This window comes from Elgaria multicarinata, chromosome 22, assembly GCF_023053635.1.
Source record: "Elgaria multicarinata webbii isolate HBS135686 ecotype San Diego chromosome 22, rElgMul1.1.pri, whole genome shotgun sequence".
In the NCBI taxonomy this organism is placed as follows: Eukaryota; Metazoa; Chordata; class Lepidosauria; order Squamata; family Anguidae; genus Elgaria; species Elgaria multicarinata.
In genome coordinates, this window is record NC_086192.1 from 10,938,499 (window position 1) to 10,964,729 (window position 26,231).

Genomic DNA, 26,231 nt, shown 5'->3' on the forward strand with positions numbered 1-26,231 from the left:
CACTTGTAAATAGCTCCTGTCTTTCTGTCTGTCTTTCTTTCTTTCTTTCTTTCCGGGAGGGGAAAGAGAAGCCCTAAGGCTGAATGTCAGGGGCGCAGAACTCCAGGCCTGGGGACAAAGTCTCCAAATTCAGCCCTCCGGAGTGGCCAGGAGGCCACGCCCCCTGACTCCGCCCCCTTCCGCAGCCAACAAAGTGTTGGGTGATTTTGCTCATTCCCCAATCATTGAAAACGATTGAAAGGCCTCTTCTGGGCTTCTGTTACTCGCAGGAACAGCTTTAAGTTACAAGAGGCTGGTATTTGTGGAATGGGGGTGGGCTTCCCCTTTTCACTTTGAGACCGGCCCCATTTTTGGCAGGCAGCCAGCCCCACCCACTGCTGGAAATGCCCTCTGGGGGAAAGCGTTTCAATGCCTCCTATCCACATAATAACTATTGTGACCCTGTGGAAAGGAGGACAGCCGGTGTCATTTGTAGGCAGTCAGCACCTGGTGAAATTCCCTCCTCATCACAACAGTTAAAGCTGCAGGAGCCCTGCCCTCTGTTGTATCTGGTCACTCTAGAATAGCTCCTGCAGCTTTAACAGTTGAGATGAAGCGGGAATTTCGACAGGAGCCCTGCCCTCTGTTGTATCTGGTCACTCTAGAATAGCTCCTGCAGCTTTCACTGTTGTGATGAAGAGGGCATTTCAACGGCTGCTTTTAGCTCTGCTCTAACTTTCCCCTGCCTTCTCCGGACGCAACAGAGCTAGCTAGCAAAGGCTCGCATGCTCCAATTCAGAGCGCTGCCCGCCTTACGGGCCTGTGCAGAAAGCCGCTTGTGGAAGAACCCCCCAGCGAGCGAGGTGGAAGCAGCACAACCGCCCTCTGAAGAAGCCGCCCTGCCTCCCCATGGAAAGAAGCGCAACATTAAGAAGCTGATATTTCGGAAGATGAGATTCATCAGGGTGGGAGTTTGCTTTTTTTTAAAAAAAAAAAAATGACATAGCGGGGAAAAAGAAAGGAGAGAAGGAAAACAGAGGGACCAATTAAGTAACCAGCATTGGATTGGGTAGCGGGAATTACTCATATTCACCACTACAGTTGCCAGCATTTGCATTTCTCTGGCTGTGTACGTCCATCTTTGGGTCTGTCGATTGGAGAGTGCCCAGGTATCCATCCACCAGCCCACTCTCCCTGAATACCACCACATGTTCCTTCCTACGTCCCGCTTTTTTAATTGCGAGGTGGTGTGGGCGGCGGCGGAGAGAGAATCATGCGGAGAGATGCAGCGAGAACATCCAGAGAAATGTGGGGCCGGGGTGGGGGAGACAAATCCCCCTGGGATTTTAACCCACGACTGACGTCCCCAGGCCCCATTCGCCTCTGCAGAATTTCCATCACGTGCCATTGAATTGCAGTTCGGAATCCTTCAATAGCCCACGCTGGAGCTCGTTTACTCGACTCAATTCCAGAGAAGCTCTCAGGGGGGTGGGGGCGTTCCAGTGGTGGGTGGAGCTCAAAGCAACATTTGAGCTTAAAGCTTTTATTTCCAACTGCTGAGCCTAAGGGGAGGGGCGGCAAATTTTTAGAATGTCAAACCATGCAAAAGACCAGAAACCATAAACGATTGGTGGGTGGCAAAAGGGGGCGGGACTAGGGAAAGGGGCGGGACTAGGGAAGGGGGTGGAGCCATGTGCAGAAACCTAGAGGGGTAAGGTCACAACTGAGGATGGATTCGCCCCCTACTTTACCACTTTATTCTGTAGAATGTGTAGGGATTTCCGTCATTGGGAAATCCACTTCATTTGGGACTCAAAGGAGTTCCGTGGCGTGTTCCGTGGCTGAGCTGCTTACTTTCCCCCAAACTCCGGGAACTCTTTTTGCGCGTTCCCCCTCCCCCGCACGCAGAGTCTGCAGTTCGCCCAAATTTCGGAGCGATTTGTGCAAATCGCCAATCAGTTTACGCGAATTGCCTGTGCAAATTCAGCCGAATTTGTGCAATTTGGGCTGTCATTTGCGCACTCAGACATGTGCGCAAATCGCAGAATCTGTCATGGGGGGAAGCTGCAAAATGACTAGAAAATCCGTAAACTGTTCCAACTCGCCGTAGATCAAGTTGGGCGCTGCAGAACGAAGTCCGGGGTGGCAACCTAGGAAAACTCATCCAATTCCACACACACACACCCAAGTGGATCTCCCCAATATCCCGAAGAATGTATAAAGCCTGCCTGAAGGTAGTAGCCCATTTCTGCGTCTTGAAGTCTTCTGTTACCAGTACTGGCTCCCTTGATATTAAGTCTAACAAAAACAACCTCACATGGCTGGAAAAACCCCAGTAGAGGTTGAAAACTCTGAAAAAATGGGCAAATGGGACATTTAAACCCTAAGACACAAGCTCAGTTCAGACACCACGTTTCTCAACAGTGGTTTTAGAACTCCACGATGGAGTTTTTACACTACCGTTGAGAAATGTGTTGTCTGGAGGGAAAACTCCAACACATGGTGGAGGTTGTGTTTTTTTTAGAAAATACTCCATGCTTTCGAAAATAAATCCATGCTGTGCAGAGAAGAGTTCCTGCACATCTGTTGTTTTGTGTGGAGGGCTCTGTGGAGTTTTCCATTGCATTGAGTTGACTTTTCCCACTGGCTACAGAGTTCCCTGGCAAGAGCACTGAAAGGAGCGAGTGTCGCTCTAGGAGAGCCACTAGGATTGGGGTTTTTTTGCAGCAATGTCTGATGGGATACCATCAGGAGGACCAGGGGAGGAGAAAGGGTGGAGGAACTATCCATCAAATGACCTGATGGATTCCTCAACTCCACAGTAGCCCAGTCACACAATGGTGGTGTTAGAACATGTTGTGTGGGGAGCGCCCGCTAAAAACTCAACCGTTGAGTGGAGTTTTCCCACTGTGTTGACTAATGTGTTGTCTGAACTGAGCCACAGGTTGAAGAATGAAGGTTCACTCTGAAACTGAACCACCAAGAGGTTTCAACACTGCTACAGAATTCTAGATTTTTGGAGTGTGGTTGTGTGTCGTCCCCCGTCCACAAGCAATGAAAAAAAAAAACCCGCCATGGATGATGCTGAAACACCCACTACCTTGGCTTTGTTGATCGTGCAGTGGAGAGCGTTGTTTTCTTGATCGTAGAGTAAGCTGAAATCTAACGTCCCCAGGGCAGCTGGAAGAGATGAAAAAGGAGAAATTTAATCAAAGCAGTTGTGCTCCTTCCTGAATGCAAATCAATGGCAGGATCGAACTGAGGAGTCCAAAGGACTTTATGTGATCCCCATGGAATCAAGATCACAGAATGTTTTCCTAAGTCAAGAAAAATCGGGCCAGACCAATTCGAGAGAAGAAAATCCCCTGATAAAACCCAAAGGGAATGCAGGACAACGAATTCTCAGAGGTACGTTGTCTTCAATGGAGCATCGGGAGTTTGTCTAGGGTTGAACCTCCACTCATGTTTCATGAATGCTTTCTGATTTTGCACGTGACCCTATTTCTGGGTGTTCCAAAATCACGTACCAAAGGCAGATTTTTTTTTTTTAAAGAAAAGGAAACTGGAGTGCAAAGGAGTAAAGAGAGAGTAGAATCGTGAGGTAAAAATAACACACAAGAAAAAGCCTACATCACCCTGGTCGTAAGAACTTACAGAATTCACTGCCATTGAATATCATAAGGGACTCTTATTTTAGAAGGATTTAAAAACAAGATCAGAAAAATGCAGGGAATGTTTGATCTCGTAGTTTTGTTTTTGGCTAAATCCAACCCCCCTGGATTCAGACGGATCTTACCACTGAGTAGTAGATACCCAGCATCTGTTTGGTATAAATAAATACTGGTTATCTAATACTCAAGAGTATTTTCTTCTAGCAGTTTGGTTTTTATAATTTGATTTTGTGCTTGGTTTGGGTCACTTGGTTTGGGCGCACTTGAGAAGACCTCTGAGCGTGCAATCCTATGCATGTTTAGGCAGGAAAAGAACTCCTACAACTCATTGTAGGACATTTTTCTGTCTAAACGAGCATAGCACTGCACCCTGAGCCTATTTATTTATGTAGTACATTTCTAATCCACTCAACAATTAACGTCAGAACATCATCTACCATTCCACCCCCCACTTTTTTCTTGGCATACCCCATGAAGACTAGAAACTTGGCTTCCTAAAATTGAAAATTCATAAGCTCTTCTCCGGATTCCATGCCCGCATGATGTTACCATGCCAGAACCACAACCCCCTGCCCATGTAGTAAGAGCCCTGGATGGTACTCACATAGAGATTATGGACTCAAGCGGAAATGCAAGGGCTGCAAAACATACTTGAAGCCAGCGCTTGACGGAACGGTAGAAAGAAAACAAGGTGGGTGCTAGTGTAGGCGGAGACGGGGAAAGATTGAAGAGAGAAAATGACTGCCAAAGCCAGTTAAATTTAGCACCGTGCATAAAAACGGGAAGGATTTGAAAGGAATGGAATAGGATGCTGAGATGCAGAAAAGATGAATAGGTTGTACATGACTTCCAAATCCCTACAGTGCTGTCTTTTAAAATAAACTAATAATAATAACAATAGTATAAATAATAACATCATCTCTATATTATTATTATTATTATTAGTAGTAGTAGTAGTAGTAGTAGTATTCATCCCATTTACTTATTACATTTCTTGACCGACCAATAAGCCAAAACTCAGCGATTTACAAAGATTAACCTAATAAATAAACAAATAAATAAGAAATAAATGGAAATGCGTATGAATTGCCATAAATAGATGTGTAGTCTTTTTATGGAGGGGGAAAGCACAAACGGGACAGAAAAAATTGACAAATTCACACATCCATAGGCAAAAGAAACAGGCTCTAGTTATTTATACCAGGCTTGGCCAATCCAGTGGCTTCAAACTGCAGCCAATCAGAGAGGCTGATGTTGCACAGCCTGCTCTTCCCTTCTGCACCTAATGGGGCCACTGAAGGGTGAGTGCTTAAGATCCCAGGTAGTTAAGGTGGCCAGGTACCCCAAAGTTGTCGCCTGATGGGATGGTTTGTAATGATGTCATGGGACCTCATGATGTCATGCTTTCATGATGTCATAGTCACTTAGAGAAAAACAGTATACCTAGGCAGGGCCCGGGGGTGTGGCTGAGCAGTGGCAAAGGGGTGGAAATAGAGTTGCAAAGGCCAGGAAAATGGAAAATAAATGGTGGGGAAAGAATCCTTTTTTAAACGGGAAATTTGGGGAAACGGTGAGGGGGAGGACTCTCTTATGCAATATTTCAGAAGGAATATTCCCCCCCCTCGTTTTTAAATAAAGCAGTGTTTTCTTTCATCAAAAAAACAATATTGCTTTAAAATTCCTACATTCAAGAGCCAAAGGTAGCCCTGTTTGCGGCTAGCAGTGGTTTAAACTTGGCATTCTCGGAACAAACCCCCTAAAACTTTGGGGGTGCTCGAAATGTGGTCACCCTTTGCATAAATAGCTAGAGCTCTTATCCAGCTTCTGGCTCTTGGTTCAACGCCGATATCCCTGACCCCAGATTAGAAAGCCCGGAGACAGGCAAGGCTCCTGACCCCAAATCTGCAATCCGGCCAAAGGTGAGCAAACGGAATAATGAGCCAGTAAGCCTGTACTGCCGGCGTTTGGCACACAAGTCACAGGTGACAGCTCAATTTGATAGCTGGCATCACGAGTTCTGGAAGCGGTGGATGGATCGTGATGGTGACGGATGTCCCCAGCCCACCCCTCTGCTTCGACATCTCTGTAAGGTAGCAAGCCAAGCCGGTGCAACAATTTCCCTTTGACACTCTGAAATGGAGAACAGTTACCCCCACCTCCTAATGATGCTTTGGGAAGCAGTGGACCTTTTATTCTTTAATCGCACAGCAGCAGATATTCCTTGGCAGAGGTACCGCTTTCTCTCCAGCTGCCACAGGCTGTTTTGGTCTCTGGAAGCGCCGGGGCCTGATCCTGCAGACACAATGGTAATTCCTAAAGCCAACAAACCCGGCAGTTTCGGTCGCTGAGTTCCCCACCCGAGGGAAGGCACCGTTCCCCTGCCCCACCAGACGCCACCTGGCTAAGCTAAAACGGGACTATTAAAATTGGATGGCAAGGCAGGGAGAATAAATCCACAGGGCCTCATTAAGGCATCCAATTATGGCAGCCAAACAGCCAATTTTCCAGTGTTTTGCAAAAGCATGCCCAGAAGGACAGCCTTCGAAAAACCGCGACGCAATTGCGCTTTCTCTCTTTGTACGGAATGAAGAACTGGCGGGTTTACACAAACACACACACACACACAAACACCTTTTCTACTTCGAAACAGGCATCCCCCAAAGCACCTCTCCCACACTGCCAAATGTCAAATTTCTCCAATGAGCCGTAAGCTGGCTTACTAGAACCCAGGAGCTAAAAAGCAGGTGTTGTTTCAGCGGTGACCAGACTTCAATGGAAGGCTTATATCAAGCGAGTTCAACCTCAGGCTCACGGGTGAAATCCAGCCCATCTGGGGTCCCAATTTGGACTTTTAAGATTCCCCAATTTGGACTTCTGGGATTCTGGCTTCCTGTCACTTGAGCCCCTTATTCCGTGCCCTGCACTCTGGGAGGATCGAGAAGAGATCCTGGCCCTCCAGTGTGTGACAACCTTCCAAGTCCTTGAAGAGTGCTCTCATGTCTCCCTTCAGTCTTCTCTTCTCCAGGCTAAACATGCCCAGTTCTTTCAGTCTCTCTTCATAGGGCTTTGTTTCCAGACCCCTGATCATCCTGGTTGCCCTCCTCTGAACCCGCTCCAGCTTGTCTGCGTCCTTCTTGAATTGTGGAGCCCAGAACTGGACGCAGGACTCAAGATGAGGCCTAACCAGGGCCAAATAAGAGCGGAACCAGTACCTCACGCGATTTGGAAGCTACACTTCTATGAATGCAGCCCAAAATAGCACTTGCTTTTTTTGAAGCCACATCACACTGTTGGCTCAAATACAGCTTGCGATCTACAACAATTCCAAGATCCTTTTCGCTTGTAGTATTGCTGAGCCAAGGGTCTAAAAATAGGCAGCATTGGGGTGGCAGAAAACCTGCACAGAATCACACCCCTTCGGGTCCAGGAGGTACATACAGAATGCTTTGGATCCTGCTTAAGGCTTCCAGTCCTCATGGATACACACAAAAGCGTCCTGAAAATGCCAGCTATTTAGTTCCAGAGTTCAAAGTCCTGCATCTTTGTCCTATCTCAGAGTCGGCATCAAGGCTCTGCTCTCAGTGGCAGATGGGTTTCAGATTTTTGAACCCAAGCCAAATGGATGCGAGTGTATGAAAAAATCTCTGTTTTTAATATTCAAAAAGCCTAGACAGAAGATGGTCTTTTTGCGGCCGCATTATGATCACGTACATTTCAGAACCTAGCTTTCCCTCTTTTTCTGCTTTAACCAGTTCCCCCAATGAGATTTTACTACTAGTAGTACCTACTACTACTACTACCTATTATTAGCATTAGCTACTCTTACTACTACTACAATAGTAGGAGTTGCATATGTGCTACTAAGCACTGAGCCATCAGGCCTCTGAATATTCTGCAATTCTGCGCATTTGGTGTACGATTGAAAATCCTAAACAAAAAACAAAACAAAATAAAAACTTGGGAAAGAAAAGGCTCTAGTCCTTAAGGCTGTGATAAGAATACTAAAGGGCAGGCTTGCACAAACCACAGCCGAGGAGGAAGTGCCAGTTTTCAGGCAATAGAGGAGACGGCTTTATGCTCTAATCCAAATTTTACCTCTGCTACCGAGGGAAAGAGAAGTGTGCACGTTCGAGCAGGCACGGGCCTGGCACATGGCTGCCATTACGTGCGGCGTTCAGCGAGGCTGAGATGAGAGTAACTCCCCCCAGGTTCGGCGGCGGCTCAATCCAGCCGACACGCCCCGGGCCATCTGCTCCGAATGCACCTCCACCCGGCTCGGACGGCGTGCCCTTGAACGTCCCGAAGCGATCTGTCTTAAGGAGCTCAGATCCACGCAGTCGGAGCGGATGAAGGAGCACACCGCTCAGGGATTCCCCCGCCCTGATCCCGAGGTCACCTTGAACCTCCCAGCTGATCGGCGAGCAGACGAAAGCCGCCCGCTCGCTGTCAGCTCTGCCAAACGGGATCAGGGAGATGGCAGCCAATTTATGAGCCGCATTTCATCAGTCGGGGAAGGGGGGGGAATAATGTGGGAGCAGCTGTGCGTGGGGCACTCTCTTTCCTTCGATCGCTTCCCCACCTTTCTCCCCAAACAAAAATGGGCGAGGAGACCGAAGGAAGAGGGATGGGAAAGACCATCTATGCTTTACGATGGATTCCTGCACGGATGGCCTTAGAGGCCCCTTCCAACTCTACGTTTCTATGATTCTATGACCCTGCTGTATGTCTGAGAACTCAGAGAGAATAAAGCCTCCGGGTCCAAATCTGACCCTCTGGAGTTTCCACACATGGCCACGCCTCCTTTCATTGGCCCCTCCCTCAACCCTTTGCTCATTTCACAGATTTTGTGCCGCTTCCCCCACATTCGGAAAGGCGGAAAGGCCTCTCCAAGGCTCCCTTACTGGCAAACTGAGCGCAGCGCGAAAAAGATGCTATATCACAGCGGACGACTCTCGCCCGCAGCAGCCCAGAGCGATATGCGGTGCCTGATATCGGTCAAACGTCTGGAAAGTTTCCCCCTCTTGAAGCCGTCTTTTCGTCCTGCCGAAGCCCTGGGCAAAATCCTCCGCGCCGTCGCGGAAGGCCTGCTGTCTTCCCTCGGCTTGCTGAGTTTCACATTTGACATTCTGTCTCCGGTTCTGCCTTTAATTAAAGAGGCGAAGCTCCCCAAAAGCCGAAACGGCGCTAGCTTAAGTTGAGAAATCTGCTCCATTGGTGTGCCCTATGACCATCTCAGCTCCCCCAAAACTGACCTTTGCACAGGCTGAAAGGCCAAAATAATTAACTTTTTCATAAACAACAACGCTGCAGGCCACGATCCAGGGTCGCTTACGACAGTGCCAGTGTTTCGTCTGCAATGATTTTTCTTTGGGGGAGGGGGAGAAAAAGAAATCGTTAGGAAAGCTGAATTCATTAATGTGCTTCCATCTTCTCTCTCTCTCTCTCTCTCCTCTCCAGGTTTTCCCTCTTCAAATTATCCAGAGGCTGATGGGCTTTGCGATAAAAACGCAGGTTATTTTAAGAGGGAGATAAATTTAAGTGGAAAAGAAATGCGGCATCTTATAACCAAGATGAAAAGCGTGGCCTTTGCATGCTGCGGCGAACGTGCAGTGAGTCTCCAACCCCTCCCCCGTTATTTTTAATAAAATGCGCAAAATGCCTGGATTTTCCGGGTAACCCTTACAACGCTCTATAATTTGGGAAACTCGCAAGGAAACTCCATCAGAAGTCATGACCCGAGTCGATATCGCCCTGTTTTCTTTTCCGGGGGAGGGGGGGATGAAGTTGGACGTCTTTGGATCTCCACCGAATGCCCACAGCATAAATACGGCCGTGTTTTCAAATCTCTGAAAGATTTGGAGATTTGCAGGATATGGAGAGGGCGTGTTCTCTGTCGCCCTGCAGGGCGGGACTTCACCAACGGTCAGAAAGGGCAGGGAAGTGGGGATTGGCTAAAGAATGGGAGGAACTTTATATGGGTGGATGAGCAACCCTGCGTGTGCCTCAGTGGGTGCCCGCCCCATTCCGGGCCACGTGAGCCTCTTTTAAGACTCGGCTTCCCCCGGTGAGTGCTCAGCCACGGCCCACCCCTTCGCCCTGAAATTGCGCATTTGATAGAAGTATAGCTTCCAAATCACGCAAGGTACTGGTTTCCCTCTATTCGGCACTGGTTAGGCCTCATCTCGAGTCCTGTGTCAAGGCGTGACAACCTCAGGAAGAGAGGCGTCGCGCCCGCCATTTTTAAAGCGACGGCAGCGCACAAACGCTTGTACGCTGAAGGTAAGCATTTAAAAAAAAATTATTTGGTTTCCCCGCTCTCCCCACCCTAACCCCGATGGCTGCGGAAAAAGCAGGCCCAAAGTGTAGGGCTGTATCCCAGGGCAAGGGAGGGATGATCCCTCCCTGATCCCGGGATCCCCTGTGCATCATGTGGCCTGATCTAGCTAAGGCCTAAGATGTCCTTGTTTGGAAAAACATGAAGCCAAGGGGGAGGAAGATAAAGAGAAATGTGTCGCGCCTGCCGATTTTGACCAGAATAATAAGACAAATTGGCATTTCTCACCCAGATCTGAGGCAACTGGATGAATCCCTCCAGAATGAAGAAGACAGGATGGGGGAGCAGAGAAGCCAATGATCACTCTTGATTTAGCCTCCCGTTTGGCTGGAGTCCCAGGTGAGTAAGAACGAGAGGATGCTTTTGAAGAATAATTGGGATACAAGGACTCCAGGAGGGGGCGGAGGTAAGGAGAGTAATGAAGTCTTTATTTCTGGCAGAACATCGATCCATCCCGGACCTGGCAGATTCTTGAACAATATTTCTTTCTCAATATGGATTCGGGCCATTGGCAGCAGCGATTGAGCCATGAACATGAGCCATGAGAAAACACAACCTCCAAACTATTTTTGATAGCAAGAGGTCATGGTGTCCATCTCTGGTTGGATCGTAGGCCATCCACACTAAGGGTGGGCAGAAAGCTGATCTCCAGATGTTTTGGACTTCAACTCCAAAGGAGCAGGTTCGTCGCTTGGGGGTTCTCCTAGAACCATCTCTGTCACATGAGGCCCAGGTGGCCTCGATGGCATGGAGTGCCTACTACCAGCTTCGGTTGGTGGCCCAGTTATGCCCCCATCTGGACAGGGATAACCTGGCTTCAGTTGTCCATGCTCTGGTAACCTCCAAATTAGATTACTACAATGCGCTCTACATGGGGCAGCCTTTGAAGGAGGTTCGGAAGCTGCAGCTTGTGCAAAATGCAGCGGCCAGATGGATAACTGGAACCAGAAGGTTCGAGCATATAAGACCAGCTCTGGCCCGCTTGCATGGGCTGCCTGTACGTTTCCGAGCCCAATTCAAGGTGCTGGTTTTAACTTATAAAGCCTTACATGGCTTGGGACCACAATACCTGATGGAACGCCTCTCCCGAAATGAACCTACCCGTACACTATGCTCGGAGGACGGCAACAAGGGAGAGGGCCTTCTCCGTGGTGGCCCCCCAATTGTGGAACAATCTCCCTGACGAGGCTCACCTGGCACCAACATTGCTATCTTTTCAGCGCCAGGTCAAGACTTTTCTCTTCTCCCAGGCATTTAACAGCATATGCTGAGTTTTTAACTGACCCAGAATAGTTGTTTTAAATGGATATTGTCTGTTTTTATGCTTTTAAATTTTGTATATTTGTTTTTAATGTCCACTGTTTCACTCTTTGTAAACCACCCAGAGAGCTTCCGCTATGGGGCAGTACATAAATGCAATAACTAAAATAAATAAATAAATAAATAAATAAATATCTCAACCATTGGCCACGTTGGCAGGGAATTCTGGGAGCTGAAGTCCAAAACAGCTGGAGAGCTACCTTCTGCCCAACCTTGGCCTCTATGCAGCACAAAACTCCTGTAGGACCACAGCGGCCCCATTCAGACAACACGCTAAACCACGCTGCTTAACCACAAAATGGTGAACCGAATGCATTCACCTTAATGATTCTTTCAATATCGTTGGACTCAAACTCCCTTTAGCCAGCGGTCAGGGATGATGAACGTTTGAATCCAACCAGATTGGGAAGGCCACTGCTTTAGACTTCATCTCCCCTAAATCCACTTTTGTGGGAGCGGGGGGGAGGGGAGGAGGCAATGTGCAAGTGGAGAACCTGACGGTCACTCCCGAGATAATCGGGTTTCATTTGCATCCCAGGCAGACCCCTGACCGGAGGAGGTGAAGGCTGAAAAATGATTGGAAGAAATGCCCAACAACCTTTAGACTGGCAGATAGAAGACTATGTTTTGTTGTGCGCTGTGCATTGTAGGGGGCAACACCCTGTTGTCAACCACACTTGAATGTTGCGGCACCACAGGAGTTCAGTTGAAAAGCTCACAGAATAAAAAAGCACACACACGCGCACACACACACACAGATCAACTTTGCTGTCAGAAACTCCCAGAAGATGCGTCCCGGTGGCAAAACGCAGTGGTTTTGCTTTCCCCCGGGATATTCCGGGGACGGCCCCTTCAACAAACCGGGAACTCGGATTCGTAACCTGGCCCCGACGCCGGCAAGACCTCTTTTGCCGGCACGCAACCAGCGAGGCCACCCAATGCCGATTCGTCTCGCAAATTCGCTCTTATGTTCGGAAGGGATTGCGAGCTGCAAAGCGCGCCCGGTGAAGTAGCACGCAGATCCACCCCTGCTGAAATTTTCAATTGTCCTGCCACCTGGACAGCAGCCCCCCCAAAACTTACTTGAAGCAGTTCCCTCAGTAGCTTCTAGACTTCGGAGAACTCACGGGGGGGGCGTGGCTGGGGGAATTGCACACTTTCCGGAGGCCCCGGAAAACACGCTTTGCTATCCCACCCGCCACACCAATAGGCCCTCTTAATGACTTTAAGGCCCCGATTGGCATGGGGAGGGGGAGAAACACACGGTTTCCCCCAAGGCTGGGGAAATCACGGATCTCCCCCCTCCACTCTAATGGTGGCCGTCACCATTAGGGTGGAGGGGGAAAATAAGCAATTTCCTCAGCCTTGGGGAAATGACGTGTTTCTCTACCTCCCCACCTCCCCCGTGTGCCACAGGGGAAGATTTTATCCGAAACACTTCCCCCTCAAATACGTCTGGCTTGTAAAACAGTCATCAATGCCCCACAGTCCATGGGGGCAATTATATTTCACGGAGTTAAACAGTCCTCCGGTGTCACAAGCAATTAGGCGTTCCGCGTTTTCAATTTAAAAGATGGCCCTCGCCCATTGACTCTTCTCTGCCTTTAAACACACACACACACACACACACACACACACACACACACACACACACACACTTGTATTTGATTCCCAGAACAGAGAACTAAAGGGAAAAGAAACGGATTGGTGGAGTTAAAAGGAACAAGATGATTATTTTTTGTGGAAAAATCTAATGATGAAAAGAATTGGTGGACGCCCGGGATTTGGGGGAATGAGGGGGCCGGAGGGTTGGATGGCAAAAATGGATCAATGGAGGAATAGAAGTGCAAGAGAGCATGACAGAGAGACGGCTGAGCAATCAGGACTGGCGTCAGTGGGCATCATGGTGGGGCGGCTTCCAAGGGCCCACGTCCCAGCAGGGCCCCGATATCAAGCACCCCCTGGAGTTGCTCCTCCTCTTCCCCATTGCAGCCTGCTGGTTCACTTGCCTCTCCCTCTCGCTGAGACAACAGCGGTGGCGAGAACTGGGAGCAGCAGATGCCGCAGCTTCCTTGCTCCCTGGCTCTCTGCCTGCTGAGTAAGCAGGCGGTAGCCATGAGGAGGAAGAGCAGTTGGTGAGTATGGTGGTGAGAAGGTTGGGTCATTGTGGGAGGGGTCACAGAAGGCACGTTGCCCAAGAGCCCTCCAAATCTGGAAGCCATCACAGTGCGCAGTGCATAGACGCTGACCCCCTGCCTCCCAAAATGAACATCAGGGCAACGGGGAGGCCAACCCGGTGCCTTATACATCCTCCAGAGAGGGAGGGGCCACAGGGACCATGCTTCACCCCACCACCACCCTGCCAGAAGGAACACACAGCTCCAACCGACAATTCCCTTGGCCTGCCAGCTCTGGTCTCACCCATCAGCCAGAGAATCCGAGGGCCACTGAGTGGCCTGCACCACGCCTTCCTCCCACGATAAACACATCACACTGAAGGGGAGGCCAACTCAGCCCCATAGCTTGGTCGGAGAAGAAGTAGATGCAGGGACCTCGATCATCCCTTCCATAACTATGGAAAGAAGTGATAGCCACCATTGGCTTTGCAAGGGGATTAGATAAATTCCTGGAAGAGGAGAAGGCCATTCATGGCTACTAGTCCCAATGGCTATATACTACCTCTAATATCCGAGGCAGTAAGCCTATATACACCCGTTGCTGGGGAACATGGATGGGAGGGTGCTGTTGTACAGTGTCCTGCTTGTGGGTCCCTGGTCGGCAGCTGGTTGGCCACTGTGTGAACAGAACGCTGGACTAGATGGACCCTGGGTCTGCTCTTCTGATGTTCTTCATGGGTGCCTTTTTTCCTCCTCTGACGTCTGGAGGCAGACAGACAGGTCCCTGAGCCGGGAAAGCATTGAAAAAATTTCAAGGGGAACAGGATGCATTTCAATACAGCTAGCAGCATTTTTCGCAGGGCGATCCCGTATATTCCTGCCACGAACGCCAAGACGTATATTCCACCAACACAGCCTTTCCCAACCTAAAGCCCAGCGGCTGTTTTAGATAACAACTCCCAGCACTCCTGACCATTGGCCATGCTGGCTGGGGCCAATGGGAATTGAAGTCCATGGCATCACGTCGGAAATGAAGCAGGGCCAGCTGAATGGAATTGGAGAAACTCTCTTGGGCACCATCACAAAATGGCTGCCATGGGAGGCGTGGCTAGTCAGAAAGGACATGGAGCCTGCCCAAAGTCTGAGCACAAGCCAGTGGAGCACGTGCTGAACAACTCCTTGGAGCTGACAGTTTTACACGCCGACGAAAACCAGTTTCACACAAGGCAAACTCTCCTAAAAGGACATTTAAAAGTATAGTCAATCAGACAACCTTAACCAAAATACAATTTATCAGTTATTTCCAACTCAACATCCATAGACGCTCTCTCTATAACACACACACACACACACACACCATGTATCCTACATGCATCCCTCCTTCTATTCATGCATCTACATGCGTGTCCACCCTTCCCCTCCTCACTGATGAAAGAACTCCAGTTTCAGTGGATAACTTGAGCGCCGTGTTTGGCAAAAAGCTGGGATATCGACCGGAGGAATTCATAAACGATAGTTGAGTTTTGGTCTGCACATTGCTGATTACCGCTTATTAGTAGCAATTATTAATTATTATATTTATATCCCGCCTTTTGTCCAATGCTGGGCCTCAAGGCGGCATCACAAAATTTAAAACATATACGTTCAAAACCTATAAATAGAAACATACAAAAGTTAAAAATATATTAAATATGCTCCAATATTAAAACATTGAAACATTTAAAATGACCGTTTTAAAAGTTCCCGGCAGAGACAGAGGTTCTGATTATTCGCCAAAGGCCTGTCGGAACAAAACAGTCTTTGCCTGCCTCCTAAAACCCATCAAGGAGGGAGCCGGTCTAGCTTCCCCGGGAAGAGAGTTCCAGAGAGCTGGAGCAGCCACCGAGAAGGCCCTGTCCCGTGTTCCCACCAGGTGTGCCTGTTGTGGTGGTGGGACTGAGAGAAGGGCTTCCCCTGAAGATCTTAAAACACAAGCAGGCTCATAAGGAAGAATACGGTCTTTCAAATAACCTGGACCTGAGCTTCAAAATTTGAGGTACACCGCTTCTCCAAACACAAATCAGGCAAATTCCTTTCCACGCTCCCAAATCTGGAATTAAGCTTGGGGAAGGAGGAGACGGACCTTTAACGCAGACCCCTTTCCTGCGTCTTGCGTTATCCGAAGCAGGAGAGACAAACGGATGCGTTATAAATAGCAGTGTTATAAATATGCGAAGAAAACGACTCGTTTCCCCCCCACTGAAGTATCACAGTCATTTCTAAAACTTTGCTCTCTTCCTGTTTCTCGCACAATTCAGCCTCTCCACGTCTTTTGCAGAGTTTTGTTTGGCTTTAGCACGAATCTGTAATCTTCGGTGTCTTTGACATCGTCAACAGCTGCTAATGAATTTTTTTATGGTGAGGATCTTGGCTGCTTAATGATCGGGAGGGGGAGACACAGTCCTTCCCCACCCCCGCTCCCGTCCAAAAACAGCCCTTCATTGATTTTTTGTTTTGTTTTGCTGAGTCATTCTGATATGCTTTTGAATCTGTGTTTGTCTTACAGTCAGCAACACAGACCTAAGAGATGCAGAGAGCAGATGCCCCATTAGGGTTAATCATGGCCACATTGCAAAAGTTTTGAGTTGCAAATATCATTTCTGTGGACTTGATGCACGCTCAAGGTAAGAGGAGAAAGCTCCTTGCTCAAACCAACAGGGGGGGGGGAAGACACCTGTTGAATTTCTGCCTGCTGCTCTTAGAATCACAGACAGGATTTCTGCCAGGTGCACAGCTTGTAGACCTGCCAATATCATACTGCCTTTATACAAATCGATGGTGGGACCACACTTAGAATACTGTGTACAATTCTGGTCACCACACCTAAAAAAAGGATATTATGGAGCTGGAAAAAGTGCAGAAAAGAGAAACTCAAATGATCCAGGGGCTGGATGGAGCATCTCCCCTAAGAGGGAAGGTGACAACAGCTGGGACTGGTTAGCTTGAAGAAAAGGTGGGTGAGGGGAGACATGATAGAGGGGTACAAAATTATGCATGGTATGGAGAATGTGGACAGGGAGACATTTTTCTCCGTCTCTCAAAATACTAGAGCCCAACAGGGTCATCCCATAAAGCTGATTGGTGAGAGATCCAAGACAAATGAAAGGAAGGACTTCTTCACACAGCGCAGAGTTAAATTATGGAACTCACTGCCACAAGATGTAGTGATGGCCACCAATCTGGATGGCTTTAAAAGGGGTTTGGATAAATTCCTGGAGGTGAAGGCTATCAATGGCTTCTAGTCCTGATGGCTGTGTGCTACCTCCAGTGTTCGAGGCAATAAGCCTGTGTGCACCAGTTGCTGGGGAACATGGGTGGGAGGGTGCCGTTGCACCATGTCCTGCTTTGTAGGTCCCTGGCCAATGGCTGGTTGGCCACTGTGTGAAGAGGATGCTGGACTAGATGGACCCTTGGTCTGATCCAGCATCAGGGCTCTTCTGGTGTTCTTAATTTCTGCCTAGCAGTGAGAAAAGGTGGCAACTTTGCCATATCCTGCATCATCTATTATACTGCTCTTTCGGGCAGAAAAACAAACCTGGTTGTAATCAGGGTTGCTAAAGAAAAGGTTCTGAGTGCCTTTTGAGGCTTGTTTTTGGAGAATCAATGGGCAGTTTCTGGTGAGACTGGATTAGGGGTGTACAGGTTTTCCTAAATCCATTCCACCTGTGTTTCAGGGATTGTGAGGTGTCTTTCGTTCCATTGTCAAAGCTGAAGTCGGCTGGTATCTGGGGTATTTTGGCCACATGTGGACAGAATTGGATTTGTTTAAGGGCAGATAGGAATTTCATTCCACTTGCAGAATTTATGCAAATCCACCCCAAAAGTTCAGGAGGAGGAGGAGGAGGAGGAGGAGGAGGGAGGGAGGGAGGAGGAGAAGGAGAAGGAGAAGAAGAAGAAGAGGGAGGGAGGAGGAGAAGAAGGAGAAGAAGAGGGAGGAGGAGAAGAAGGAGGAGGAGAAGAAGAAGAAGAAGAAGAAGAGGGAGGAGGAGGAGGAAGAGGAGGAGGATAAGAAGGAGGAGGAGAAGGAGGACGAGAAGGAGGAGAAGCAGCAGCTCTGGAACTCTGTGGAATCCACTTGGCTCGGAAAAAGCTGGTCTATGTGAAATCCACAATTCAGATTCATAGAAATGCGAATTCATTTGACTCCTTTGCAAATTCCTCCTACATCCCTAGCCTGATCACTACTTTGGATTCATGGAAGGTGGGTGGGTTACTTTTCGTTCCTTTGTGCAACCCTTTCTCAATGAAAACATTAAATAATTTCTCGCAGCACACCGATCTCGGGAAAAGAAAAGAGATGTAAAATAATAATTTAAAAAAGCAGTCAAATATTCTACATGGAGAATTAGACGTTTGGGAGCGAGAGTATCGAGTTCCTGTGTAGGATTTAATTCCCCTCCTGAGGCTAGGAATACCGCTCACCCCACCCGAGACCCCATAAGCCAGCAGTTGTGAATCTGCTTTCCCAGATGCCACGCCCATTCCACTGGCCCCGCCCTGTATGATCAGCCATGAATCATCCCACTGTTTCCCGGCGTTTGTGCATTTTCCCTCCCGTCCTTAAAGGTGGAACCGCGTCTCCTGAGGCTTTGCTACCGGCAGTAAGTGCTCAAAGCTGAAATAGGCTGTCATCTGGGGGGGGTGGGTTGGCCACGCCTCTTTTGCCTCTGGTGCGGCCCACCACTGGACCGCGGCCCCTGGGAGCTTTTCTGAAATGGAGCTTGGCTCTCTATCTGAAAGAGGCTCAACGTAAGGCTTAAAAAAGAAAGGAAGAAAACACCATGGTACTCCCATTATCTTTTGCGTGTTTGATCTGCATCTGCTTTAAGGAATGGAAGCTTCAGGAGCTGCCTAACATCGGGTCAGTTTGTCCATCACCTCTGAGTGACAGTGGTTTCAGGAGATAAGAACGGAAGAAGTGCCCTGATGCTGTATCAGACCGAGGGTCCTTCTAGTCCAGCACTCCGTCCACACAGTGGCCAACCAGCTGTCAACCAGGGACCCACAAAGCAGGACACGTCGCCACAGCACCCTCCCACCCATGTTCCCCAGCAACTGGTGCCTCTGATCCTATAGGTAGCACACAGCCATCAGGACTAGTAGCCATTGATGGTCGTCTCCTCCAGGAACTGATCCAACCCCCTTTTGAAGCCATCCAAATGGGTGGCCATCACCACATCTTGTGGTAGGGAGTTCCATAGTTTAACTCTGAGCTGTGTGAAGAAGAGGGGGGCAATTCCTGGAAGCTAACAGAAGCAATGCACCCAATTTAAGTGTGCCCAAGCACGCGTTCAGATAGTTGCGGGGATGACCTGTTTTGCTCAATTTCTCTGGAGCCTTCTGTAACCTCTGCAAGAGCTTTGATATCTTAATTACTTATTTACTGAATTAATGAATATCCTGCATCTCCGCCCCTGCCCCCCCCCCAATAAAATGGCATTCAAAGTGGCTAACATGAACATCCAGATTAAAAACGAAACCTTGATGAAAGCCTAACATAAAAACAAATACATTAAAAATGCCATTTAAAAAACACAACTATCAGGGGGGGTGGGAACCGTCTCAAAGTGACTTACACAAACAATACAGAAACGTGTGCTTAATAGAACAGGAAGAAGAAGGGGAAACCCCTAAACCAATATATAAACGATCATTAGCACAATAATAAAAATAAATAGCAGGGGGAAAAACATAATCTAAACACAATACAATAGGAAAAGCGTTCATCTATAAATACGCAAAGTCTCCCTTTGGTCAGAGCCTTGAATGTTGTGTGAACCATGTCTTGGCATGTCATGTGAACCTCACTTGAGCTCAATGGGAGAGGCAGCGTTTAGTAAATTACCTCTGGAAACAGGGGCAGGAAACTCCTCTTGTATGGGAGACTAGCCTCACTGCAAATTGACATCTTCTAGATGTGTTGGACTACATCTCCCATTACTCCCAGCGAGGGAGTGATGGGAAATGTACTCTGACCCATTGCATCTACCCACCAGGGCTGCCAGTGTGAGCCCGATGACAGCTGAAATTAGCAATGCAAATTAGCCACACGGAGCCTCTTCCTACAGGGGGGAAAAACGGTCTCTCTCCCCTCGCCCAGGACGTTCAGAGGCCCTCCAGGTATGTGAACGTCTTCGCCACATCTCACAGGCCAGAAGCCGGGATGGGAACAAGCCCGATGAATGGAGAATGAACGTTCAGTTCTCACATTCAACTACATCTCTGGTTGACACTTGTTGACAAGAAGCGGAATGCATCCAACGAACTCCCTCGGGAAGCGACACGATGAAGACAATACAGAAGTGTTCCCACTTATGTTCTATATCGGGTGCAGCCTGTTTCATGTGCAAATTGCCACTGGATGCTGCCGTTACTAAAAAGCAAGATTCTTGCAACCGCTGTAGCTTTCCTGCATGCGTGGAACCAACGCAGAGCTCCGTGTGTGCCGGAGGGTACATGGAACTCTGGCTCGAGACATGAGCCTGCATTTCGAAGCTGTCCTGCCTTCCAGATGCTAATATTTATTTATTTATTTATTTATTTATTTATTTATTTATTTATTTATTTATTTATTACATTTTTATACCTCCCAATAGCCGAAGCTCTCGGCTAGTAAATTACCAAGGTAGTTAAACGGTTGGGGAATGGTCCTCCAACCTTTCCCTCTCTTTCAGCACTTCAAGGCTCGTTGTGCACCGCTTCGGGCTGAAACCCCGAATCCAAGGCGAGGCAGGCCGATTTGGCAGGCCCGAATACAAGTCGGGACCATTTTGGCACCAAGATAGCACGTGGTGAATCGGGGCCATGTCAGTGGTTCCCAAACATCCTTTGAGGTGAGAGGGGCTGTGCACGGCCATACCTTTAACAAAGCCCTACGAGGAGAGACTGAAAGAACTGGGCATGTTTACCCTGCAGAAGATAAGATTGAGGGCAGACATGAGAGCACTCTTCAAATACTTGAAAGGTTGTCCCACAGAGGAGGGCCAGGATCTCTTCTCGATCCTCCCAGAGTGCAGGACACGGAATAACGGGTTCAAGTGACAAGAAGCCAGATTCTGGCTGGACAGCAGGAAAAACATCCTGATGGTTAGAGTGGCATGGCAATGGAACCAATGACCTAGGGAGGTGGTGGGCTCTCCCACCCTAGAGGCATTCAAGAGGCAGCTGGACAGCCATCTGCCAGGTAATTCCCCCTTGGGGCAAAACACATTCAATGTTGCACCCTAAAGTGCATTCTGCAAGATAAAGGGATTCAATGGAGAATTTGTGCGAAATTACACTTTCCCTTGGCAAGGAGCTCCTTAAGAGAAGATGGCTTTGTGATGGAGCAAGAGGCAACTCCTCCTCCTCCTCTTAAGTTCCTCCCCCTCCCACCCCATTAGAATCCCAGGAACTCAAGATTTTGTTTGGGGAGGGGGGAAAGAATTAAGTTGCTAGTCCTCTTGAGCTAGAAACATGGTTGGATACACAGTGAAAGAGATTGCCTCCGTGTAGCAATTCAACATTTCATGGGGGAGGCTGCACTTTATATGTTTGAACATCCCAAAGAACGGCCTCAGACAGCTCGTCTGTCAGAAATTATCACCTCCTCCAATTAACAACTGGGGCTCTGTGGATTCTGGAGCAGAGGCGTTTCGTGGCACGGTGCCCTGCCATTGAAGAAACTGAGGATTACACCTGTCTTTCTGCTTGTAAAACATGCTGAGCTACAGTCCAAAGCAGTTAACACAGTCCCTGACTTGTCCCCAGAACAGCCCTGCAAGGTAGTCCACAAATATCTAATTTTAGGGAAGGGGGGAAAGAGGGCTGAGTGACTTTGCAAGGAAACAATCAAATAAAGATCAGGATCTTAATCTTCCCGCCCTTCCAACCACTGGAAGGGGTGCCAACATATCTCGCAGGGGGGAGTAGGATTTGGGAGATGTGAAACATATGAAGAGCACGGAGGTAAACACAGAAATAATCCGTGGGCACACTTGCGTCTCTGGCCTGCAGCAGATACACAAACCAAAATTCAACTATATCACCGCTGAGTAAAGCATCGCCGGTTGAATTTCTGCCTGTCAAGACAGAGAGGCTGGACTAGTTTTAAAAGAGCGGGGAGGGGGAGACACACCTTAATTCAGGGAGCGTTTAAAAAGAGAGCCCTTTAAAACGAATATACGAAAACAGCAGTGGGGGCGTTCTCTTCTCTCTCCAATGCCCAGCTAGTAGATGCCAAATCCTTGAGCACTTTCAGGCCCTGGTAAAACCCCTCTGTTCTGGGTGGGGTTGCCCTGCCTCTGAAAGATCAGGTTCGTAGTTTGGGGGTAAGACCCATCTCTGTCGCTGGAGGTTCAAGTGGCCGTGGCGGCTCGGAGTGTCTTTTACCAGCTTCGGCTGGTTCACCAACTACGGCCTCTCCTGGACAGGGATAACTTGGCCACGGCGGTACAGGCATTGGTAGCCTCAAGGCTGGATTACTGCAATGCGCTCTACGTGGGGCTGCCCTTGAAGCTGCTCCGGAAGCTGGAGCTAGTGCAGAACGCTGCAGCTCGGCTGTTGTCTGGAGCGGCCCCTTTCCAGCATGTAACTCCTCTGTTGAGGGAACTGCACTGGCTGCCTATTCGCTACCGGGCCAGATTTAAGGTTCTTGTACTTGTATACAAAGCCCTAAACAACTTGGGACCAGGATACCTGAGAGAGCGCCTTCTCCCCTACCAACCTGCCCGGTCCCTGAGGTCATCCAAAGGTCTGCTCCTGGTGGTTCCACATCGACCCATCCTCCGATCGGAGTCCACCAGGGGAAGAGCCTTCAGCGTGGTGGCCCCTATCCTGTGGAATTCCCTGCCTCTGGAGGTCAGGCAGGTGCCAACTTTGTACTCCTTTCTGCACCTCTTGAAAACATCATTATTCCAGGAAGACTTTCCTTAACGTCCAGCCATGAGTCACTGCATTTGCTTCTTTTAAAATCTGTTTCAAGTGTTTTATTCTGTTTTTACTTTCGTTTTATCTTGTACACCGCTCTGAAATTTGCAGAGGGGAGCAGTATATAAATATTGTAAATAAATAAATAAAAAAACCCAATATCAAAAGGGGTCTTTTGTTTTAAAAAGAGGAGGAGGAAAAGTGGAGGTGAACGTCACTGCACCCCAACAGCCCGGGCGATAAAACGTTGCTTTCTCAAAAGATCCGAAGCGTCAGTGATGCAAAGCCTCCTCGCACCATCTGCGTTTTCCCTGGAGAGATATCTTCTGGTTACCGCTGGCAGGATTACAGCATGGGGACTTCTATTCAGGAAAGAGAGAGGCAGCAGGCATTGCGTGCTGGTGAGGTGGAAAACAGATGCCAAGAATCTTACCTGGATAGAATTTCTACTTCTTAAACAGATGCAACACTCATTGAGAACTCCCAAAAAGCTAGTTTAACTCTCAGGATGAATGTAGAAAGAAAAACACACACATAGAAAGACACATAAACACACACGTGTCACCCTTGGGTATCAATCATAGAATCATAGCATAGTAGAGTTGGAAGGGGCCTATAAGGCTGTCGAGTCCAACCCCCTGCTCAGTGTAGGAATCCACACTTGACAGATGGTTGTCCAGCTGCCTCTTGAATGCCCCTAGTGTGGGAGAGCCCACCACCTCCCTAGGTAACTGGTTCCATTGTCGTACTGCTCTAACAGTCAGGACGTTTTTCCTGATGTCCAGCTGGAATCTGGCTTCCTGTCACTTGAGCCCATTATTCCGTGTCCTGCACTCTGGGAGGATCGAGAAGAGATCCTGGCCGTCCTCTGTGTGACAACCTTTCAAGTATCTGAAGAGTGCTATCATGTCTCCCCTCCATCTTGCAAAGGCCTGAATAGTTGAACTATCAGGTTGTACATAGACAGAAAACGCGCACACACCAGAGCACACACAGTAACCTCTCCCTATCGACAAAACCAGCTAACCGTGCGAAGTGCTGAATAGTAACTACCAGGGTACACACTGAAAGGAACACACACACACCAGCACTACAGTCCCCCCTATCGACAAAACCAGCTAACCATGCAAAGCGCCCAATAGTTTTAACTATCAGGTTGCACGTCGAAGTCATCACACCAACGCAGCCACGCAAACACAGCCACTTCTACGGATCCACAAAAGGCAGCTAACCGTGTGAAGTTCTGAATAGTTTAACTATCAGGTTAGACCCCCCAAAAAGAAGCGCACACCAACACCACCTCCACGCAACGCCACCGCCTCTCTCTCTTTCCTGAATAGAAGTCCCCACGGTGTAATCCTGCCAGCAGTAAGCCGAAGAAATATCTCCCGGGAAAATGCGGAGGGTGTAGGAAGGCTTGTATGTCACTCAGGCTTCAGATCTTTTGAGAAAGCTACATTTTTATCGCCTGGGCTGTTGGGGTGCAGCAACATTTAACACCCTCCATTTCCACCTCCCTTTTTAAAACACGTACAAGCACCCACAATTGCCGCTGTGTATTGACAAAACCAGCTACCCTTGCAAAGTGCTGAATAGTTTAACTATGAGGCTGCACATAGAAAGAAACGCACAAGCACACGCAGTCAAACACCAACACACACACACATATCAACAAAACCCGCTAGCCATATAAAGTGCTGAATAGTTTAACAATCAGGTTGCACATAGAAAGAAACACACACGCACAAGCACACACAGAACAGTCACCCCTGCATATTGACATAACCAGCTAACCATGCAACATGCTAAGTCGTTTTAACTATCGGGTTGTATTTAGAAAGAAGCACACACACACACACACAAAAACACATACACACACACACGGACACACAGTCACCCCTTTCTATCAGCAAAACCCGCTAACCAGGCAAAGGCCTGAAATGACACCTCCCTTTTTGACACTGTCACTCTGGAGGAACACAAGCAACTGGTGTCTCTTTGCAAGATCCCGGAGCGGAAAAGGGCGGAAGGGGGGTGTACATGGGGGGTACCCGGGAGGGCGGGGTGAGGTCTCCCCTTGCTTGTTTATCTTTGCCCAGGAGGGAGGGGGTTGTGGAGTAGCCTCCTTTGGCACAGCGGCGGGTTTGCGCTGTAGCCACGTTCAACCGCCCATCCCACCCAAGGTGGTCGACCGCGATGCGATGACATTGAGGAACCGGAGGCAGAGGGGACGCCGGGGGGTGGGGGTGGAGGGTGGGCAGGGGGGGGCTTATTTAAGCCAGCAGCTCAGGAAACAAAAGAGGATTGATGGAATTTCTTGCGCTTCATGGTTAGAGACACAATGGAGCGAGGATTAAGAAACCGGAGAGCACAGGAGGGTTTGAATGCAAAAGGTTGAAGCAACCGGAGATGGTATAAACACACACATGACACACAGCTTGTGATGGGAAAGACGGACAGTGGGAGAGGAAGGAACGGCGTTTTGAAGCGGAAGGAGGAAAACCGTAGCCGAAGTCTTTAGAGGGACATGTGCAAGGGGGGTTAAGGAAAGAAGCGAAAACGGATCGGAAGAACGCCAGTTTCTCCGAGAGGCTCTGGAACAGGGTGTCCCTGTGCAGTTAGCAACTCTCCTTCTGTCAACGGAAGAGTTTCTAGGGAAGCTCCCAAATTCTTCTCCTGGCAGATTCCTCCCCCTCCTCCCCCAGCCTGGATTCACACAAATCAAACCCTCGAATGCCACCACCGCCATTATCCACGCAGCCCAACGAGGTCCGAGCAGTACCCTCAAGGAAGGGCTTTGGGTGCCAGGGGCTCCCCGTTCTCATCCGTGGGGGTCTGGCGCAACTGCGCCTTGCGCACGCTCTATGACCGCTTTGGCGCAAAGGAAGGGAAGAAATGCCCGCTTGGATCGTGCCCGTTATACGTGACAGGTTGCCTGGCCTTTCGAGGTATACCCCGGCTTCCAAGGGCCGGAGATCAGAGTAAATTGGAATCCCAATCGGATCCATATTTAACAGCTTGTGGAGACAGACGAGAACTCTGAACCAGACAGAACCAAGCCCCCAACCCGTCTCCCCAACGAAGCACTTCCAAGAGGAGACGCGGGAACTTACTACAGTCGTCGGATTCGTAGCCCTCGGCGTCCACCGCCTCCTCCTCCGCCTCCTCTTTGGCCCGCTGCTTGGGGGGCTGTTCCACCGGTTCGGTGCCATACGCCCCAAAAAGCTGGTCCACATCTTCGTCTTCTTCCCGGGGCGCCGTCTCCGAGGGGCTGACCGCGGCCTGGCTGGCAGAGGAACGCAGGCTGTTGGCCCGGCTGACGGTGGCAGGGAGTCCACGAGGGAAACGAGGGAAGTAATCCGAAATTTGCTTGATGGGACGGATGGGGCCAGGGCATACGTCAATGGCCATGTGCTCTTGGATGCTGATCGTGGTTTTCTCGCCTTTCCGGAGAGTCATGCATACAAGCTCCCGAAGGGGAAACTCGCCGGAGAATCGCTCCAAAGCTGGACAGCTCCCTTCCAATGGGACCCCCCTCCGACAGAGCCAAGCAGGCGGCCCGAGAAAGGGAGGACAAGAGAGACAGACAGACACAGAGAGAGAGTTTCCACTGGAACCTTAAGTGTCTCTCCTTGCCCTGGGAAGCTCCAGCAATCTGTTCATGCTGCTGGGCTCTTTCACCGCCTGTGTCTGCAAATCGAGAGGGAGAGAGAGAGAGAGAGAGAGAGGGAGAGAACGACACACACGGATAAGAGGCAGGGGGGTGGGCAATGCGAGTGATGTCACCAGCTAGCAACAAAGCAGAACCGAAGCGGCAAAGGAATTAAAAGGCAGGGGCAGGTGGACAGCCGAGGTTCAAACTGC

The 26,231-nt window shown here is 49.1% G+C and overlaps 1 protein-coding gene across 1 annotated transcript in view; it reads right to left on the minus strand.

Moving 5' to 3' along the window:
* The window catches only part of DOC2B (double C2 domain beta), a 93,065-nt gene extending 67,125 nt beyond the window's left edge, over positions 1–25,940 (minus strand). Inside the window, exons 1-2 of the mRNA XM_063146487.1 lie at positions 25,481–25,940; positions 3,080–3,159 (exon numbers count right to left, since the gene is read on the minus strand). Coding sequence (XP_063002557.1) covers positions 3,080–3,159; positions 25,481–25,826 — 426 coding nt within the window. The 5' untranslated portion in view covers positions 25,827–25,940. The remainder of the gene's footprint in view (positions 1–3,079; positions 3,160–25,480) is intronic.
* Between the last annotated feature and the right edge of the window lie 291 nt (positions 25,941–26,231).